Below are 20,124 nucleotides of genomic sequence, written 5' to 3' on the forward strand. Positions count from 1 at the left end.
ATTACTTTTATGTGTTGAATCGTTTCTAATTGAGTTGGGCCGATAACACGGGCTTACTTCCTAGGAAATGACAGAAAAAACTGACAATAATTGATTGATTGATCGGTTAAATTTATGTCAAAAAATGAAAAAAAAAATGATTGATAACCTATCGTGGAGAGTCCTACTCACCAATACGATTCAACCTAAAATATCAAGTCGAACTGAGCCGATCAAAAACGAATTGAACCAACCTAAAATATCAAGTTGAATCGTTTCGGTCAAAAATGAATTGAACCAGCCGGTTTTATCGGGAAATTTGGGCTGGATCCAGAGTAGGATTATACTTGATCTGCTCTAGTATTATGGGACTTGAGAATTGCCAACAAATGAAACTTTTCCAAGGCTTGAAAACAATATTGCAAGAAGCCACAATGATATACACAGAAGACAACAACGTTGGTGATTCTCAATGAGTCACAGGAATTAAGTTTTGGCAACAAAAACAAAATTTGATCAACGAAAGGAAACAAAAATACGTTCACTCTTACTGCTTGTCAAGCTGGGCATACCAGACACCCTGGATCTTTACATCCTTTGGAACCTTAGCTCCCAAATCAGTGTCTGATGGCTGCAGGCTCTCAAAAACCCCAATCACCTCTCCGGTCTCTGGCTTGCTGTTAGTCACACTAAGAGTGATTTTTCCTGTTGAAGAGGAAGTATTCTTGATGTTTTCCTTGGTCAGCTCCTCCTCATCTCCTCTGCCTCCGGCAGGCAATGCAACTGCATTGTCATATCCGGTCGAACCACCACGTCCCTTTGGGTCCAAGAAAGAAGAACCACGGTAGGACGGCACAAGATACTCTCCTCCAAAGCTATCTGGCTTGCCAGATGCCACCAGCTGCTTGATTGTGAAAAGGAACGGCGCACGCTCACCGCCGGGTAGCTGTACGGTCACAGCAGCGTAGTCAATGCCATCTTTCTCCTCAAACTTGAGAGTTCCATCGGAAGAAACCTCGAAAGGACCCTCGATTTCATCAAGGGTGTAGGTTAGGCGGGTCATGAGCTTGGTCTTTTGGAAGTCTGGTGGGGCATTCTTGTTCACTCCCTCGGCTTTTACAGTGAATGATGTGGGTTCTAGGCAGAACTTCTTGGCCTCGTATTTTCCTGGCTTGAAGGCGAATGAGTCGACTCCGCCTTCGACTGTTGGGCACTGGTTGGCAGTTCCAGTTCCCTTAACTTCCATGTATGTCTTGCTCTGGATTTCATCATAAGTTAGCCTCTTTGCCACCCCTTCTGCATTTGCTCCCTGCAATGAAAAAGACAATCATCCTTTAAATTTACAAGTAAAATCCAATGGGCACCAACACCACAAATAGTCCAACACCCAGTTCATGCAATTGCTTGTTTCCTCCCTGCCAAACTCTATGACCTAGAGAGTTATTTGCCAATTGCTAGATCTACCAGCATTACAGTATGAAAATTGTAATTGATGGAAAGGTATCTTGATGACAGACTGACGGTCAATAGAATTTGCTAAAGATAATAAAATTGCAAGTAGTAAGTTTATCTCTACTAACTATCGCAGTCAGAAACTAATGATTAATGCTAAACCAACGTCTAACTTAAAACACCGGCACTGGAATCCACAAGATAGAGAGGAAACACTCTCAAGTTTTGATTAATTTCTTCAAAGCAAAAGATAATGAGCGTTGGGCGGCTATAACCCTAAATGAAAGGAAAGGCACAAAACGCAAAATTATGAAAATGTCCAAAACAGTGGAATTTGACAACCATGTCGAATCATTCTGGCGACACGACTTTTTGATCCTACTATAGTTGGTTTGCATGTAATTAACTTGAATCACTAGTTCTACATCACTAAAACCCTACATCGTCCACATAAATAAATTTAAATTCGGTACTGATTCATGGCACAAGATCCCAAGAAATTAATATTTGTCCTGGCTATATCTATATGCAAGGAACAATCGGTAGGAGTGTAGGACCCTGATCATTGATACAATTCCTATACTAAATCAAAAGGCACATAGTTTCATTCCCTTTATTGCTCTGCTTATCTCATAAACAGTCAGAAGTAGTAATCTGAATGACAAGTAGAGAAGAGCTTACCGAGGCAACAAGAGCAGAGGTGGCAAGAACGAATCCAGCAATCTTGGTAGCATCAACACACTTTTGAGCCAATTCCTTGAAGTCAGTTTGGAGAGAGCAAGTAAACCTACCACCACAAGATTCCACACCAAAAGCCTTAGACAAGAAGCTGTGGGAGGACCTGAGTTGGACGCTGCTTCTTGATGGAACCCCCAACTTGGTGGGTTGCATGAGTGTGGCTGCTGCTTGTAGTGAGGCTGCCATTGTTACATCTCCCTCTATCTCCCTAGTTGTGACTAAGTTGAGAGAGAGGGAGAGAACGTTTAAGAAAGAAACAGAAGAGTCTTGGGTAGGAGGTGGCGCGGCAAGCGTTAGTAGGATAAGGGATAGGATGAGGCTTTTTTCTCCCATTGAAGGTGATGCCAATGGTATTATGGGTTGCCATGTGGCAAGTTCCGAATTGTGACATAGACACTTTATGCAATTAGAGTTGATAATGTGGGCCATTCCAGTTTGATCTTTGAAGCCTCTGCTTCACAGAGCCTTAATACTATGGGTTGCCGGCCATATCAATAAAAGCATGTGTAAGTGAAGGTCTTGCTGAAGGTTCATAAAGAGGTTATGGTAACACCCGACTCGAGTGGACGGGAAACTGAACTTACAAGAATGAGATTAGACAGAACACAAAAGCACTTGAAACGGTATCTCAACCCAGCAGCTTTATTTGGCTAGATATAAACACCAACCGAATTCGATTAATAGTTTTGGACAAACACAATATTATTAAGTATAAGAATTTCTACGGCAGTACAATACTTTAACTAAAAAGATGACAGAACAAAACAATTCACAACCAATCCACCATTGCATTACAAACTTCAAGATAAAAATTGACAAAGTCCGACTCCTTTGCTTCAAAGACTTCCAAGTAAAATCATACATCCCGCTTGGACATGGTATACACATCTCCGACGGACTCTTCAAAGCTCTGGTTGCTTGACCTGACATCTTGAAATTTACATATAGTTCCAAGCTTCCACACTAAACATACTAAACACAAACAAGGAATCCTATTTCAATATCACATCCACAAACACACTGTTACTAGAGGAAGCGGGAGAGGGAGGAAGTCGGATAGCAGATAAAAGAGTGCTTGACAAATTTAAAATCAATCTAAATTTCTCTTATTCAAAAAAAATTGCAACACTTTCTTATCATCACTGCATGATCACACCTATTTGCAACACTTTCTCATCATCACTGCATGATCAAACCCTAGGCAAACACAGGGTGACCTGACCTGATTCTTTCAACATGTCAAAAGATGAAATCAAAACCGCAAAACGATGAAAGATTTAAAGCCAAACATCATGTAAAAGATTTAAAAACCAGGCATTCAGAATGAGTAGGAGGTATTCAATTCATCATCTGAGACATTTGAGAGTTGAATATTTCATCATCATTACGCCAGTTTCAAATGGCTGAATTTGAATCCAATGCTAGAAAAATATAAAAACAAAATCAACACAATTAAGTACCAAAAAAATCAAAATAAAACAGAATGCATTCAGATTCAGATAACAGGGGTGATGGAGTTCTCTCTCAGACAAATGCCTCGATTTGTCATCACATTGAAAGAATGGAATTTCAGACTCGTCATCTTTGTTTGATCATCACAGAGAAACCCCAACACCATTACCATCTATATAAATACTCCAAATTCACAAATCAAAGGATACTACTTTGTTCTTCAGAAAAATAAATAAACCCAGATAAAAATATATTGAGGGTATTAAGGAAATAGAGTTCTCTCAGACAAATGCCTCGATTGTCGTCACGATTGAAAGAATGGATAATCGGACTCGTCATCGTTTCTGTTCGTCACAGAGAAATATCCCCACAATTTCAATTCATACAATCAATACATCCTAATCACAAATCAAAACAAGAGAACGCAACAAAAGGCAACAGAAACACACAGAATCTAGCGTTTTCGCAGAAGCACCCGAGGTCTTTCAATCATCTGATGTGGATGGTGGTTCTGAAGCTAAGTAGGCGATCAAGAATGCTGGGCGCTGCGTTTTAGGGTTATGTTATGGTTTCTTTTGTCTCAATAAAATTACAAATATGCCATCTCTAACCTGAAGGTCAAACATTAGAGTGGGCCGGACCAAAGTGCTTTATTCAAATGCTCTGGGCTTTCAAAATACTATCCTTTTCTACATAAAGACCCGTCCATTAGACCATAGGTAGTTGAGAAATTATTCAACGTGTTGCAAAACAGGTTCTTCACATACAATTACAAGTTATAAAACAATATAGAGAAGTAATCAAAAAGAAAGAAAGAAAGAAAGAGAAGAACACAGGATTTATGAAGTTCGACAACGTGTCTATGTTCTCGAGGTTTGCGGTTGTTTTCATTATAGGAAATTCCTCAACTCGATGAGGCTACAAGTCATGACAAAAGAATACAACTGGACGTGGTGGTCGAATATATATATTTTTTTACATAAATTTATCCTATACCGCCCAACTATCCAACTCTTTAAATTAATGGGGCAGCTTTTTGTTCCTTCTCACCTAATGTCTTATAAATTCTCTTTGATCCATTCATATTCATGAGGAAAAACTATAAAGGTTTTTTTTTTTTTTTTTTTTTTAAAGACACCTGTATACAGTCAAGAAACGCATGCTTGATTTTTTAAATCAATCAGTGTGAATCGTCAATTTTTTTGAATAGGTAGTGGGAAAAACACATTTCTGATCAAATGCTGGCCGCTGTCAATTTTTTTTCTTAAAGAAAATGTATAGAAACAAACAAGAGTAGTCATGTTTTTTAATATATTAATTAGTTGGTAAGTGAAGAGAAACTCATATATACACCATATACATACATACATACATATATATATACATGTATACATATACTTGTATTTTTTTTTAATATGGAGCCATACACAAATACTTATAGGACTCGCATCACATGCACATTATTAGTATGCATTTATATAAAAGAAATACTTCAGCGGTTGAGAATACTTTCGTGTCAACTGATATCAATTGCGGCACCTTAGGTCGATTGATGGTTGCATGGACGTCGACTATGACTCTACTGGTCGAATGATCTCAAATCGCTTGGTCTCAATCTTCCATATTCTCATTATTTTTATTTGACAATAAAACATGATTGCAAAGAGTAAATGATAACATGCCAATAAACAGTTGGTAAATCTGTCGTCCAGGGGTGTTTGCCGAATGCCGATAAGCTAAATACCATGGCAATGTGAGAGAAAACTTCTGGTTATTGCATCTTCTCTCAGATTTTGCTAATTTGGTCGACGGCCTGGCATACTTTATTGATGCATTTCGGTCCCAATACTACCACGGACGGTTAAGAATGAAATGAGCTAAATGTTTCAGCGGAGCAGCCCTCGCAGCATCAAAATGAGCAAGCTCTTGAACGGCTTGATCAACCAACTCCCTGGCATAATTCTTGGCACCGTCGATGCCCATCAGCTTCGGGAACGTCGCCTTGTCGCTCGCCAAATCCTTGCCAGCAGTCTTCCCCAACTTTTCTGCGGTCTGGGTCTCATCCAGAATATCATCTACCACTTGAAACAATAATCCAATACAGTTTGCATATTTTTGAAGTTTATCTACCTCGCTTGCGCTGGCTCCTCCAATTATCGCTCCGCAAACAACAGAGGCCTCTAAAAGCCTACCAGTTTTGAGCACATGAATATTTTTTAGTTGCTCCAAAGTCACTTGTTTTCCTTCACAGTCAAGATCCCAAAACTGACCTAATACGAGTCCATCCAAGCCGACCGCTGAAACAAGCTCAGAAATGGCTGGAACCATACGGTGCTGGGAAATATTTTCTGTCTTTGACAATATGTGCTCAAAAGCAAGGCAGGACAGTGCATTACTAGTAAGAATCGCAGCACTTTCACCGTACTTTTTGTGGTTCGAGGGATTCCCTCGCCTTAGATCATCGTCATCCATACAAGGAAGATCATCAATAATCAACGACGCGGTGTGAATAATCTCCATTGCACATGCCATTGGCATCGCGGATGATTCATCTCCACCTACTAATTCACACGAGGCAATACAAAGCATTGGGCGTATGCGCTTTCCATCTGCAAGAAGAGAGTATGCCATTGCATCGCAAATTTTTTGAGAGCTTCCCTTCTCTGGTAATATTTCAACCAGCGCCTTGTTCACTCTCTCCGCCTTGCATTTCATGTACTCTTTGAGCTGAAACATGCGAGAGCTGTTGCTTTCCAACTCGGAACTGATGATTTTCTTGGGTTCTAATTTTGAAATCCAAGATTCAGCAAAAATAAACGTGAGAGTAAGGTTGAGAAGGAAAATTAGTACTTGCATAAGCATGCTTAAAGCAATTGCTAGCAATTTTCGATGGAGTCTCAAAGGTAATAGTTTATCAAGGGCCTTGTTGACTCGCTCCAGCTTCATTGTGATGTAGTATCCGAACTGAATCACCATGAATTCCAACTGGGTAGTGATGTTTTTTTCGTTTAGATAAAGATGTGAAGATAATCTTCGACCATAAAAGATGAGGTTTTTGGCAAGTGAAGAGGCCATGTATCGATAGTAGCTAGGTAGCTAGGGTTTAACTTCAAGGGAGAGAAGTGGTGTATGAAGGTGAAGGAATGAGAAGCTTTATAGCTGAAGGGTAAGCACCCCTCCTTTTCAAAAAAAGTCAAACAAGCTTTTCTACAATTTTTCAAGCTAAACAAGCCGTTGATACATTTGATGCACGTGGTTTGGAATAGTGCTATTGTGTTTGTAAATTGTAACTGAGTATTTGCATGCTTGTGGTGCACTTGAGTTCGGCTAGGAGTGTGCTTTGGCTTACATGTACGAGTACTTGGTTAGACACGTGTGTGTTATTAGACATGGACCTCTCTCTTGATAATTTCCCTTGATTTATTTAGTTCACTGTTTCGAGTTAGGGGCCATTTGATCTATTTTCAAAGTAAAGGGCTTAATTGAACCATTGTCTAAAGTACAAGGATTTATATATTTGATTTTTAAAAGATAAATTTAAAACTCATATAGTATATTTAGCAGCCACAAAAGTATTGTTATAATGGAATTAGTAGGAGGGGCTTGTTTAGTCCGAATTACAAAGTACATGAACTTGTTTAGTCCGAAAAAATTGTAGAAAAACTTGTTTTAACTTTTTAAAAAAGTGAAGGGATTTTTCAATACTTATCCCATAGTTGAAAGAGCCTCCAACAAATTTTTTTTTTTTTCAAAACAAATTGAATGCAGCAAAAAGTGCGTCAGGAAGTTGTATTTAGGGGAGGGAATCATGGAGCTGCTGCATCTTGGAAAAATCAAAAGGAATCCTTAATAATTTTGTTGAATTGATTGTCTCCACGTTTTTTTGTTTCCAATTTAACAGTTTTGACTCACTGGGATGGCCGCAAAGAATAAAACTGGACGTGGGACTGGAATTGAGAACCTCATATTCTATACGTAAATTTATCCTAACGATAGACCGCCCAACCAACGGTTGAGTGTGGAGCAAATTGGCGCTGTCCTGACAGGAGAAAAGGCTGGCCGGACAAGTCTAGTACAAAAGGCATTCAGATGTGCTCCGTTCGGACAGGCTAGGTTTCTGTTAAATTATCCATGTCATCGGTCTATCAGGCATCTATGTCTTCAGCTGAGAAAGGTAGGACATTACTAGCTGGGATTTCGTATGATTTTTTGTTAAATTAAATATATGTTTTCTTGGAGCCTGGAGCTTATGAAAGTGGTTAGCATTTCGAAAACCCTAACTGGTCTCCCTCAGTCATAAATTTTTTGAAAAGAAGAAAAAACAGGTTTGTCTGTCAGTGTTGTAGATCTCAAGGCTCAAAGGGTAATTAATTAGCTCACAACAAGTCAAGAATCATCAACGTTGAACCTTTTTGTTTTTAATCCTCCTAAAACCCTAGTCCCTAGGACCATCTCTTTGGGAGAAAAATTCTTTTAAATATACAAAACTCGGATCCAAATTAGGCTTACACCCTTTGAGGAGGGTTCTCGCTTATTGTGTGGGGGTACTGTTGAAAATATGGGCGTTAAGGTCCAGACCACGTACTTGGACAAATTAGGCTATAATATATAAGCTTTGCTCAAAAGTTTAAGCTCATGAGTCTAGACCCAATAATTTGTATGATAAACTACTTATCTTTTTCATTCTTTTTTCAACATGGGACATTTGGTATTGGTTTCTCCAATACTATCAATTATTCCGTGCATTATTTTTTCACTATGTTATCTCATAATAGTCCAATACTCAAAACTATGCATCGTGGTAGATCATATAGTTAACCTATAGAATTTCATCTTCAATCTTAAAAGTGGAGAAACCCATGCTTGATCAAAAGCTCCAGCTAATTGTAGTTTTTTTAAAAAAAAAAAAAAAAAAGAGATTAGAATCATCAGTTTTTTCAATAAATTAGTGGGAAAGAAACATATCCTTGATCAAGATATGCTGTTATTGCATATATATATAGATTTTTTTTTCTTATAGATAGTATTTAAAAAAAAAAAAAGATCAGTGAGAAAAAAAAATGTTTTTCCAAAAGTCTGCTGTTAGTCTTCTATTAAAGAAAATTTATAGAAACGCACGTTTTACAGACCAAGAGCTGCTTTGATAGTCGTCTTTTTTTAATAGATTAATTAGCAGGCAATTAAAGGGAAACCCATACACCATATACATATACTTGCATTTTTTTAAGAAAAAAATTATATAAAGCCATGTACATGTACTTATAGGACTCGCATCACATGCACATTAGTATGTATTTATATTTATATGTGTGCATATATAATAAATACATGAAAGGTTGAATTAAAATAATTTTTTGTCAACTGATTTCGACTGCAGCACCTTCAGTCGATTGATGGTGGGCGTTGACTATGGCTCTACTAGATCGAATGATGGTGGATATTGATTATCGCTCTACTGTCCAATGATGGTGGATGTCGACGGCTATTCTTTTGGTCAACCAATGGGGGATGTCGACGAGGGCTACTCTAGTCGACCGATAGGGGCCGGGTTGTCAATTGGGCCTCATCTGCTTGACTGATAGGAGATATCGATTGGGGATCCTCCAATCGACTGATGGGGATGTCGACTACGGTTCTTCTGGTGGACAGATGGACATCTCGACCAGGTTGATTGCATATGACTGCTTATGGTGTCCAGCTCATCGGTGGTCGACTAAACAAGTTTCTTGATGCCTGTAGGTCAAGTTGCTGCATTGGGTTGACGATAGTGATAGAGTGGGTCGGATCAAAGTGTTTTATTCAAATGCTCTGGGCTTTCAAAATACTAAATCTTTTTGGGAAAATTAGGGGAAAGAACAATATGGTAGTTATATATTTAAGGAAGGTCAAAGTAGAAAAAACATTAGAAAAAAGTAAATTTGTATTTTATTGACAAAAATATCCCTAAAGATATCTCTAAAATCCATCTTACAGTCACACGCGTGATGTCATTCTTCTTCCTCCTTTTTTTTCTCTCTCTTCTTCTTCCTTCACGTCGACCGCCGGAAATTGGCCTTCCGGTTATCGTTTTTAACGAACGAACTATCGAAATAAAACTCTACGTCAGCTCAATCAAAACCCAATCATCATTGGCCATAGATTACCACTTTATTCGCCAAAAAAAATTATTGAAATCACGACCACCATTTGAAAAAGAGCTAGATCCGGTCAATACGGCCAACTCCGATGACCATCAACACCACCAATCAACTCCATGGATCAAGGCGCATCACCGTTGAGGTTTTATTGCTTTTTTGAACTCTTTTTTTCTTCTTCTGAAATTGGATATGAATCTGCAGATAATATATCTGTTTTAGATCTGTTCTTATATGTTATCTGTTTTGGAACTTCAAACAGATAACATTTCATTAAAGACAAATAACATTTTAACAAGACGTAACATTTAGCAAGACAGATAACATTATGACAGATATCAAATTAATCGAAACAGATAACATATCACCTGCAGTCTGCAACCGAAATCAGAACAAAAAAAACACGAAAAATCACCATAGAAACTATCGAAAATAATGATGTGATAACAGATCGAAGGAAAACTATAAGTCCCATGGTGAGTATGATCAAATCTAGAAATTCAAACACCAAGAATATCCAAAATCAACAGGATCGCAAGGTGAATCATTATAGAAATTCAAAATTGATGCAAGATTCATATTAGAAAATCAATTTCACGAAGAAAATTTAAAAGAAAAATATTCCCTGCAGCTATAGTCGTGAAAGAGGAGATTTCGTAAGTTAGAGAGGAATTTCTGTAAACTTTATGATTAATTTTTAAAATTTAAATAATTAAACTGAGGTTATTTTAGTCATTTAAAAATATTATGATAAGAGTTTGTCTTTCTTAGAATATTAGTTTAAAGTACATGAACTTTATGGAATAAGACTTTTAAGAATGTTCCTATTGGAACAAAACTATCCCATGAAGGATTTATATTTAATTTCCCCATCTTTTTTTTACTTAAAAGACCCATCCATTAGATCATAGGTAGTTGAGAAATTATTTAACGTGTTACAAAACAAGTTCTTCATAGACAATCTTAGATTATAAAATAATATAGGGAAGGAATCAAAAAAGAGAAAGAGAGAAGAAGAGCACATGATTTACGAGGTTCGGTAACATATCTACGTCCTCGGGGTTTGCGGTTGTTTTCAATAGGATAATGTTTGAGACACCTAAAAAGCGACTCCTAAAAGACTCCCATTTAATGTTTAGTGTTGGATGTGAAGTGGGTCCTACATATATATTTTTAATCAATAACTATTTTAATGCCACATAGATTTGAAGGACTTTTATGGATCAAATTTTGGGGGTCTCTGCATTGCCAATATTAATTAGTTGGCAAGTGAAGAGAAACTCATACACCATGTATATATATACTTGTATTTTTTTTAATATGGAGCCATATACAAGTACTTATAGGACTGGCATCACATGCACATTAGTATGCATTATATTTATATAAAAAATACTTCAACGGTTGAGAATACTTTCGTGTTAACTGATATCGATTGCGGCAACCTTTGGTCGATTGATGGTTTCATGGACGTCGACTATGACTCTACTGGTCGAATGATCTCAAATCGCTTGGTCTCAATCTTCCCAATTCTCATTATTTTTATTTGACAATAAAACATGATTGCAAAGAGTAAATGATAACATGCCAATAAACAGTCGGTAAATCTGCCCAAATGTCGTCCAAGGGTGTTTGCCGATAAGCTAAATACCATGGCAATGTGAGAGAAAACTTCTAGTTAAATCTTTCAATGGAGCAGCCCTCGCAGCATCAAAATGAGCAAGCTCTTGAACGACTTGATCAACCAACTCTCTGGCATAATTCTTGGCACCGTCGATGCCCATCAGCTTCGGGAACGTCGCCTTGTCGCTCGCCAAATCCTTGCTGGCAGTCTTCCCCAACTTTTCTGTGGTCTGGGTCTCATCCAGAATATCATCTACCACTTGAAACAATAATCCAATACAATTTGCATATTTTCGAAGTCTATCTATCTCGCTCGCGCTGGCCCCTCCCATTATGGCTCCACAAACAACCGAGGCCTCTAAAAGCTTCCCAGTTTTGAGGACATGAATATTTTTCAATTGCTCCAATGTCACTTGTTTTCCTTCACAGTCAAGATCCAAAAACTGACCTGAAAGGAGCCCATCCAAGCCGACCGCTGATGCAAGCTCAGAAATGGCTTGAACCATACGATCCTGGGGAACATTTTCTGTCTTTGACACTATGTGCTCAAAGGCAAGGCAGGACAATGCAGCACTAGCAAGAATCGCAACGCTTTCACCGTACGTTTTGTGGTTCGAGGAATTCCCTCGCCTTAGATCATCAATCATCCATACAAGGAAGATCATCAACAATCAACGACGAAGCATGAATAATCTCCATTGCACATGCCATTGCCATCGCGGATGATTCATCTCCGCCTACACATTCACACGAGGCAATACAAAGTATGGACCGTATGCGCTTTCCACCGGCAAGAAGAGAATACGCCATCGCATTGCGAATTTTTTCAGAGCCTCCCTTTGCTTGCACTAGTTCAGCTAGCGCCCTGTTCACTTTCACCACCTTGCATTTCATGTAATCTTCGAGCTGAAACACTCGAGAGCCATTGCTTTCCAAATCGGTACTGATTGTGTTGGGTTCTTCTAATTTTGAAATCCACGATACAGCAAAAATAAACTTGAGAGCAAGTTTGAGAAGGAAAATTGAAATTGATACATGTATACGCATGCTCGTGTAGGAACGGACCACGATTTTGAAAATTAGTAAAGCAATTGCTACCAATTTTCCATGGACTCTCAAAGGTAGTAGTTTATCAAGGGCATCGTTGACTCGCTCCAGCTTCATTGTGATGCAGTCTTCGAACTGAGTTACCATAAATTCCAAATTGGTAGTGATCGTCTTTTCGTCTAGATAAAGATGTGGTGAAGCTAATATTTCACAGACATTGATCAGGTTTTTGACAAGTGACAAGGCCATTGATCGACACTAGCCTTTTCAAAGAAAATTTTTAGCAAGTAAGTATATGTTGTTGTTTTTTAACGACAATTTATAGAAATACAAGTTTTGATATAAGAGCTGCTGATATTTTATTATTTTTATAGATAAGTGGTTAGATGTCGAAGGTTTTTTTTTTTAATAAAAAAGATTGTTGAGAAAAAAATGCAGTTGACCAAAAACATGATGCTGTAAGTTGTTTTTAAAGAAAACTTGTAGAAATAGACGTTTTGATAAACAGTTGGTGGTATTTTATAATACAAGCATCTCAATCTTTCTCTTTTTTTTTTGAAAGAAAGAAAGTCTGTAATTTATTATGAATAAGAAGACAATAATATTGGCAATACAGCTTCTTTGAACCAATTAGGCTCCCAAAGATGACCTCCAAACACATGGGGAGGATCTTGATAAAGCAAAATGAGCAATAACATGAGCTACCTTATTAGCACTCCTCGGATAAAAGCTAAAATTAAGCTTCACAAACGACTCATCATCCACCTTGATATCTTGTATCACTGAGCTTGTCTCATTCAAACCTCTCTCCGCTGAATTAATCTTCTCAATAGCTAGTTATGAATCACTATAGATTGTGATCCTAGCAAGATGAAGTGCAGCAGCTATGTAGAAAAAATAGAAGCAATTGTAGAGAATAGAGACAATATTTGGTGTGTATGTATATTGATAAAACATTACAATTACAATCTCATATATATAGGGATCAAACATTACACCCTAAGACAAATGTTCCATAATTTGAGGAGCAATTTATGGAACAAAGGTTCCATAATTTGAGGAGCAAATTGTGGGACAAAGGTTCCATAATTTGTTCCATAATTTGAGGAGCAAATTATGGGACAAAAGTACCATAATTTGTTCCATAATTTGAGGAGCAAATTATGGAACAAAGGTTCCATAATTTGAGGATATCAATAAGGTCAATACTCCCCCTCAAGCTGGATCAAGGGGATTGATTGAGCCAAGCTTGGACAATAATCGGTGAAAATGACCAGAAGACAAAACCTTTGTAAACACATCAGCAAGTTGATCATGACTTCGAGTGTAAACTGTTTGAATAATGTGATTCTGAACTTGATGACGAATAAAATGACAGTCAACTTCAATATGTTTTGTGCGTTCATGAAACACGGGATTAGCAGCAATATGCATAGCAGCTTGATTATCACAAAAAAGAGTCATAGGAAGACTACTTGGAAAACCCAAATCTGCGAGCAAACCCTTAAGCCATATGAGTTCACATGCACCGGAGGCCATTGATATCCTCAAATTATGGAACCTTTGTCTTAGGGTGTAATGTTTGATCCCTATATATATGAGATTGTAATTGTAATGTTTTATCAATATACATACACACCAAATATTGTCTCTATTCTCTACAATTGCTTCTATTTTTTCTACATGGTATCGAAGCAGGTTTATTGTCTTGTTTAAGTTCTTGTTTGCTCAACAATTATGGCAAACGACGATTCTATCTTCTCTGGCGCAAAGTCGTATTCTACAGGTGCTTCAAGTGCTCCTGAGTTAGAGTCCAATCCAAATCAACGGTTGTGCTCTGTGCTTCTTAATGAGTTTAATTATCTTCCATGGTCCAGATCTATTACACTGGCTCTTGGTGGAAGATCTAAACTCGATTTTATTGATGAAAAGATTCCTTCTCCTGATGAAAAATCTCCAGATTATGGAGCATGGTTATCAAAAGACCAATTGGTGCGGTCATGGATTCTTAATTCCATGGATTCTTCTCTTGCAGAGATCTTTAGTTACTCAGAGTCTGCTTCTATCTTGTGGTCGGCAATTCGTGATATGTATGGCCAACAAAATAATTCTGCCAGAATTTTTGAACTTCAGCGAGATATTGTGAATCTTCAACAAGCCGGAAAACCTTTTGTTCAATTGCTTAGCTGTCTTAAAAAGATGTGGAACGAACTTGAGTTGTATCGTCCTCACACAGTTGATGCCACGATTCTTCGCAATCGTGTAATGGAGGACAAAATATTTCAGTTGTTAGCAAGTCTTGGACCTGAATATGAAGATCTCCGCAGCCGAGTTCTCATGTCTCCAGAACTTCCATCGCTTGCTTCTGTCATCTCCATGATTCAGAGAGAAGAATTAAGAAGGAAAGTCATGAATGTGGAAGCAAGGCCTAACCTTTCTGAGTCTCGTGCTTATGCATCATACAAAGGCAAGCGACCGGATTTAAAATGCCAACATTGTCATCATCTGGGACATCTAGTTGAACGGTGTTGGGTTCTCCATCCAGAATTGAAACCAAAGTTTGCTAAGGATAAGGGACTTTCTAAACCAAGAGTCCATGTTGCAAAAACATTACATGGAGATATGGTAAATTACACCTCAAATCCAATTTCTCTTATAAATGAATTTGCAACCTATCTTCAGGAGAAGGGAGGACATGGAGTTTCTGGTACAAAACACTCTAATTTCACAGCTCTTCTTGGTAAGTTTGCTGGGTTCTTAGCAGACTCGGGACATCAATTCAATGACAACTTTGAAGGTATTTTCAGTGCACTCTCTACTGCTATAGAATTTAATATTGTGCATGATTTTTGGATTGTTGATTCTGGTGCCACCCATCATATGACAAATAAATTAACAAATTTGTCTGACTTCAAAAAATTTTCTACTCCACCTCATGTGTCAATTGCCAATGGAAAAGGTGTTCCTGTTCTTGGTGAAGGTAAACTTAAATTGTTATCTAAAGATGTGACTTCAATAGCTTTATATGTTCCATCCTTTCCAGTCAAGTTACTTTCGGTTAGCAAACTCACTTTGGATTTAAATTGTTGTGCTATATTTCTTCCTCATTCGGTACTTTTTCAGGACCTTGTCACCAAGAAGATCATTGGTAGAGGTTTTTTTCTGAAAGGCCTCTACTACATCTCCGGAAATTTTCAACCTAACAAAAGTACCATAATTTGTTCCATAATTTGAGGAGCAAATTATGGAACAAAGGTTCCATAATTTGAGGATATCAATAAGGTCAATAAGCTAACTAGTTTAATTTGGATCTCAATCTTAATCATACTAGATTAGACATCTTTTTAATGAATCTAAAATACAAAAATAATTAGAGACAACCAAGTGATGAAAATAGGGTTTTCTAGTATAGCATTTTTATAAAAAAAAAATAGATACGCTTGATCGAACGCTCGCTTGCTGCTGTTAGTCTTTTTTTTTAAAGAAAATTTATAGAAACACATGTTCGATCAAGAGATGCTTGTATTTTTTAATTTTTTTTACAGATTAGTGGTTAACTGTCATATTATTCTTTTAAAAAAATCGATTAGTGAGAAAAATCGCTGTAACACCCGGGTCGTTTGGACCTAGACATTTGGTTTTATTAACATACAAATATGGGTAATTAAGTTGGATAAGGAAGGACAATTTTGTAATTTTGTTAATCAAAGTTAAAATATAAATAAAATGGAAAGGGATAAGAAAGGGGTAATCACCGCCTCTTTCCTTGGTATATATTGAAGAAGCAAAATAAAACAAATAAACCGAGCAACATAATGAAAAAGGTGGTAAAATGGATAAGTAGAAGAAATTGTTCTGGTGCTTTCGTAGGAAAAAATGGATAAGGGATAAGAAAGGGGGAATCACGCTTTTATGTTTTAATATATATTTTCAGATGGGTAACAATTTGAGGGTATTTCATACTTTTGGGAGTCAAGGAACACCGCTTGTCGAACTGTCCACATGGAGTCAATACGATGTTTGTAGGGTATTTGTAATGTATTTGTATATTTGTAAATTATGATGTAATTAGTAAAGTATTAAAATCTGGAGGTAGGTGTTACAATCGCGCTTGACCAAAAGCATGCTGCTGTTAGTTTCTATTTAATGAAAAGTTATAGAAACACACGTTTTGATCAAAAGAGCTGGTATTTTGTAATTTAAGGATCTCAATCTTAATTATACTAGTTGCACACCCGCGCTTCGCGCGGTTTACTATTAATTTGGATAGTAAAGATGTCAGATCATTTGTTAATACCTTATTAGCATAATGAAATTAAAACTTGAGTTGTAGAAAAGAGGTGTAATTGTGAGAAGAACTAATAACAACAACTTCGTCATCGTTGTCTTCAAAGATCTTCTCAATAGGTCGAGGATTAAAGATCATTTTAATAGTAAATTATCATATATCGAAGATTGATTCTTAAATATATCATTGTTAAAAATGTAAAAAGGGAAGCATATTAAGATAATAATATTTTAATTAACTGGTGTCATGCATAAACGGTTGAGAAATTTTGATATTCCTAAATTATTCGTGCGTGAATTAAGGTAATACTTTGTAATTAATGTTTCTACCGCAACTATCAATCACTTATCAAAAGTGTTAAAATGTGTCGAAAAAATCTTTCACCAAGAGTCTTACGGATCTTAATGTTTTTTGTCCTAATTATCCCAAATACTAAGGTGGACACATAAGATTTCATATGGATCATGTGTGACACACGGTTTCTTATGAATCGTGCGTCCATCTCATCATTTGGGATAATTGAGACAAAAATACTGAATTCCTTACCTCAACCTATATAAATGCAGCAGACAACACAGTGCAACAATTGGAAGTATTGTCGATGGAACCCCTAGCGTGCGTGGTGTTCAGTCCCATAACATGGCCAATCTCAAAGGATACACGAACATGTAAACACTTATCTACTACATGAGTTATGCTCCGCAGCACACCAGTTCATGCTTTAGGACATGTATGGCTTGACTTACATGCAGCCCATGCAGCATTCCTGAAATATATGAAGTAAAGTTAGAGCTCAGAATTCCAACACTTTATTTACCGAAATAAAATATACCTGCCCAATTGGGAAATAAGTTAACCACCACCACCCAATTGTCATCTAATCCCTCATGGTTAAGGAAACATACCCAGCCACACACTCAACACAACTTAGCACGGCTCAAGCATAGCAGAGGACAATTGCATCTAAAGATAAGGAGACTTGGCGGGCAAATCATTTGAGATTGACAAATCTATATTATTATAAGCCACGTAACAAAATAATCTCCCAACCATATTACCCTCATCTCATTATACCTGTACTTAACAAATAATAATCAAGGTTATAATGATAAGATTTTGAATTTCTCTATAATCTCTTTTTTTTTCCCCAACGTAATCTTCGCACCATGCGAAACACTAAATGGTGATGAAGAATGCTTCTCTTTGTATGATGACAACAGTCTTTGATGCCAGGGAAGTCTTTAATATTAACTTTTTGTAGAGAAATGGTTTAGATCGTGGTGTTATTTTTCTTCTTATGTACTTGAGAATACAGGTTTTTGAAGCCTTCACTGATTACACCCCTTTTGCACCTTAATAAATCTTTTTACAACGAAAAATTTCGGATTCTTGGATCAAGGAAAAATGGAAGCTCAAGTATTGCATAATCATTGTTGTAGTTACTGAAGAATTAGTGTCTCAACTCTATTATAAACGGCTAGGTAGTAGAAGTATTTAAGAACAGAATTATTGTTCAAATATAATTTATGAGCAGAAAAGACAATTAAGATACCGAAAGAATGCTGACTATATGGCATAATGAATGAGTTAAGAGAACAAATCAAGCATGAAGCATCATATTAGTAGAGATATTGAAAGAATGCTGACCATGTCGCATAATGAAAGAGTTAAGAGAACAAATCAAGCATGAAGCTTCATATTAGTAGAATTTAGCAGGCAGGAAAACAAATTTGCTTGAGCATTTTTCTAATGCAGGGTAAATGCTCAAAATTCATTATGAATTAATGCAATTCATGCAATGCTCGACTTTGTCATCTGAACTAATCATGTATAACAGAGCAAAAAGAAATAGTGGCTAATTGAATGGACAATCTAGATTCAGACAGTAAGGTTCATAAAGTGTAATGCGGAATGAAAGTAAGAATAGCGCAAATGGCACCACTAAAAGAGTGAAAAGAAATTTGAAGGATGAAAATAATAATCAGGATTAAGATCCCAAGATTTTTCCTCAGTTTGTCGCTTCCTTTCAAAAGAGACTGCACAGTGATGAAAGCTGAGAGGAATATTATCCACTCTATAGTCAACAATATAAACCTGTAGATATTGCAACTAAAGGATGAAAATCAATAAGTATGTCAGAGCAAATTGCACAAAATTGGCTTCATTGTATACATAAAAACTAACCTCAAAAGGAATAAAACAAAATACCGAATCGCCACTCTCAAGCAAAGTGGAAAAAGATATATATTTCAGTCTCAAGGTTCTGAATGATTTGACTTGAACATGAACAGTGGAGGAATTACCTTGTATCCTCAAAGACCATGGCGGCTGCTTTGGCTGAGTTCTTTAGAGTACCATTCTCCCTTTTTAGTTTCTATCAGAGGCCACATTATGCCCCAGGAAAGAATGCCTTCTATAATTACTTATATGTTTTATGATATAGGTGCATATCATCCCCACCCCAGTGTACTTTAACTGGAGTGTTTAATGACCACAAAAGCTCAGCAATATTGATTTCATCCACAGATTGTATAAGTTAAGAAACCATACCATCCGAGGAAGTAGAAAACCAGAGAACAAATTCTAGAGATTCGGGAGGAAGGACATAACTACGCAGCAATTTGGGTGCCTAGACTGCACAGAATTAGCAGTGCCTGCTCCAAGAAAAATGGCTGCGAAATACATGGCTCCCAGTAGATATCCAATAAATAATGTTAATGTTAATATATCAGTAGAGTAGCTTCTGATTTTAACTCTAATACAATGTAGACCATCACTTGGTCAACGCATCACAGCCCAAAAAGATAAGGCAGAAGTTTTGGTACAGGTATGAAAGAGAAATCTGTAGTGAGGTGAACACCCCAATATTGGATACAGAAAATTGGATGCATGAATTGAGTAATTAACATACTTATTACTCTACACACCAAGTCCCAATTAGGTAATCAACGTAAAAAGGGGAAAACAATTACAGAAATCATAAGTGCCCTGGAAATCATGTACAGGAAAATCAACCTAAATACCCAACTAAACAGGGAAGAGCCGTAAAGAAAGGAAGAAAGGCTAACATAAGCAAGAACTGAAAGATATACTGAAATAGCCACCTAGTATTTCTCAGTTCTCACACTTTTTCCATAAACTTCCCTTCTCACATGCACTTTCCAATAACGAATTACTCTGGAACCCGACATTTGCATAAAAATATAGCAAGACTAAGATGGGTGACTATAAGACAATCAATTTTAAATAGGTGAGGGTTGGATATCAAGCTCAAGGACATTACAGAACACGAACCTAATGCCAACCTTTTGTCAGGTAAAGAATTGTCATCAGATTCCTGAGGAAGAAACTGGCACCACGATAGCTGATGAAGACCTACCTATGGAAATTTCAAATGTAATTTAATTCAAC

At 37.0% G+C, this 20,124-nt stretch overlaps 2 protein-coding genes, 3 non-coding genes and 1 pseudogene across 5 annotated transcripts; all 6 read right to left on the reverse strand.

Annotated features, from left to right (window-relative positions):
* Positions 1-369: 369 nt before the first annotated feature.
* On the reverse strand, positions 370-4,277 carry LOC120013701 (oxygen-evolving enhancer protein 1, chloroplastic-like). Its single transcript, XM_038865593.1, has 3 exons — positions 4,071-4,277; positions 2,113-3,965; positions 370-1,288 (listed from the first exon to the last, which is right to left on the reverse strand). The coding sequence occupies exons 2-3, from the start codon at positions 2,596-2,598 to the stop codon at positions 527-529; spliced, it is 1,248 nt and encodes a 415-aa protein (XP_038721521.1). The 5' UTR covers positions 2,599-3,965; positions 4,071-4,277; the 3' UTR covers positions 370-526.
* LOC120013999 lies at positions 3,488-3,559 on the reverse strand. The gene has a single exon (XR_005471532.1). It is a non-coding gene; the product is annotated as a small nucleolar RNA Z105 (small nucleolar RNA).
* Positions 3,689-3,773, reverse strand: LOC120013962. The gene has a single exon (XR_005471504.1). It is a non-coding gene; the product is annotated as a small nucleolar RNA SNOR75 (small nucleolar RNA).
* On the reverse strand, positions 3,898-3,981 carry LOC120013961. Its single transcript, XR_005471503.1, has one exon. It is a non-coding gene; the product is annotated as a small nucleolar RNA SNOR75 (small nucleolar RNA).
* Positions 4,278-5,353: 1,076 nt separating the features above from the next.
* Positions 5,354-6,743, reverse strand: LOC120013772 (geranylgeranyl pyrophosphate synthase, chloroplastic-like). The gene has a single exon (XM_038865703.1). It carries the CDS (start codon positions 6,694-6,696, stop codon positions 5,470-5,472), a length of 1,227 nt encoding a protein of 408 aa, XP_038721631.1. The 5' UTR covers positions 6,697-6,743; the 3' UTR covers positions 5,354-5,469.
* A 4,463-nt stretch (positions 6,744-11,206) lies between these two features.
* LOC120011680 lies at positions 11,207-12,688 on the reverse strand (annotated as a pseudogene).
* Positions 12,689-20,124: the final 7,436 nt, after the last annotated feature.

The sequence above is a fragment of the Tripterygium wilfordii genome, chromosome 13 (assembly GCF_013401445.1).
Source record: "Tripterygium wilfordii isolate XIE 37 chromosome 13, ASM1340144v1, whole genome shotgun sequence".
In the NCBI taxonomy this organism is placed as follows: Eukaryota; Viridiplantae; Streptophyta; class Magnoliopsida; order Celastrales; family Celastraceae; genus Tripterygium; species Tripterygium wilfordii.